The sequence below is a fragment of the Halyomorpha halys genome, unplaced genomic scaffold (assembly GCF_000696795.3).
Source record: "Halyomorpha halys isolate HHAL.00 unplaced genomic scaffold, Hhal_1.1 Scaffold1681.1, whole genome shotgun sequence".
NCBI lineage: Eukaryota > Metazoa > Arthropoda > Insecta > Hemiptera > Pentatomidae > Halyomorpha > Halyomorpha halys.
In genome coordinates, this window is record NW_027105769.1 from 1 (window position 1) to 1,690 (window position 1,690).

Below are 1,690 nucleotides of genomic sequence, written 5' to 3' on the forward strand. Positions count from 1 at the left end.
ATTCAGAACTGCTTTTCTCACTAATCGGTTACTGGTCATAATTCAAAGAGAACAATGAAAAAAAATTTCTATTAGACTGAAAATTAATCCGGTATCTAAAGTTCCCGGGTTTCGGCACCTGTTATGTATCGACGAAAGTCAAATGTTAAAAAAGAGAAGGAGGAATAAGATGTAACACGTGTGAACTGCTGTAACATACTATATTTATTGGGTTCGGTACATCTCTTTATATACATGCGATCAGCTCATCTCCTCAGTCAGCTGACATAGAAGTAACAGATATATTAGAAAAGTATATATTAGAAAAGTAAAAATGTATTAACTTGATTATTCTTTGATAAAATTAGTTTCGTATTTTTTGCTCTAGACTTTACTGAGTTCCTCATTTTTACTTTAGAGCAAGTTGTGCATCCTAACTTTAACAATGAAGTGGACACATAAATTCCAATAAAAGGATGTAATGTGTAACTTTTTAACCCGACATCGGTCGCTAGGTCGATTGAAACACGGTTGGTCGCCCGTGAGATTAATTGGTTAATTGGGATTTACCTTCGTACATGAAAAGTTCATATACATTGTTTTTGAAAGAGAAATTTCTGGGACATTCATGTGTCTTGCTTGGTTTTTTTTTTAAAGGTCATTTCCTCGTTTTTAATTTTAGATTTCTATATCTACTGCGCTTTACTGAAGTGACTCAAATATTTTTGAAGGCTTTACTGCACTGAATTTATTTTTATTTGCTTGATAGACACGGACATATTTTTGCGTAACTCAAATAATGTTAAACTCATCTAATTTCATTTACGATCAAAATTACTATTTCACATATTACGAGTACTCATCTTTGATTAACCAATATTAGGTCACATATAATAATAGGTCTATTAAATGAATGAATCTACAAAATATTAAGTGATCACACTAAAATTGGAACAAACCCTACCAAAAATTAATTCAAAAATAAAAAATATGTATATTATAACTAATAAATAAAATTATGAAGTTTTGTTAAAGAGCGGGTATGTTGTAATAACATATTCCTTTAATTAACGGGATTTAGTAAAACCTTGATTTACTGATGCACTTGCACAAGTTGCAAGTCTTCTAGGGTGGTTGTTATTTTTGTGTACCGGGAATAATTTTTGACAAACCTCTTTGAGAAATTTCAAATTCTCTCCATTTTTACATAATTGGTCAAATATTTTGAACTGAGTATTATAGCTTGCTTATATGCTTAAATATTTTTTTTAATTTTTATTAAGTTATGGAAACATTTATTTATTTTTTGTACGTTATCTAACAGATCGTATTTATTAATGACTTGAAAACGCGAGGGATCATTCTGACTGTTCCGGTGAAGCCTTGATAATAATTATTAGTTCATTTTTATAATACAGATGTGAATCAGAACCACCGAGGCTGAACGAATATACTGCAATTACTATATCACAGTGTAGGATTATAGTCGCCGCACAATGGTGTATAAGTCCATTGCTTTACTCCTTGTCGCTGTGAACCTGTTGATAAGATCATCTGAAGCAAGGGCAAAGGTCAGTTATATCAAGAGCTTGTTTAGTAAAGAAATGCTACTTTCTTTGGCTAACATACTAAAAAGAAAAAAGTAATTTATTTTAAGAAAAAAGTAATTAAGAAATTAAAAAAAAAAGTAATTATGCGTACGTAGTTATAT

The 1,690-nt window shown here is 30.4% G+C and overlaps 1 protein-coding gene across 1 annotated transcript in view; it reads left to right on the top strand.

Moving 5' to 3' along the window:
* The first annotated feature begins 1,405 nt into the window (after nt 1–1,405).
* LOC106690365 (uncharacterized) overlaps nt 1,406–1,690 on the top strand; it is a 7,416-nt gene continuing 7,131 nt past the window's right edge. The window contains exon 1 of the mRNA XM_014435779.3: nt 1,406–1,550. Coding sequence (XP_014291265.1) covers nt 1,476–1,550 — 75 coding nt within the window. The 5' untranslated portion in view covers nt 1,406–1,475. The remainder of the gene's footprint in view (nt 1,551–1,690) is intronic.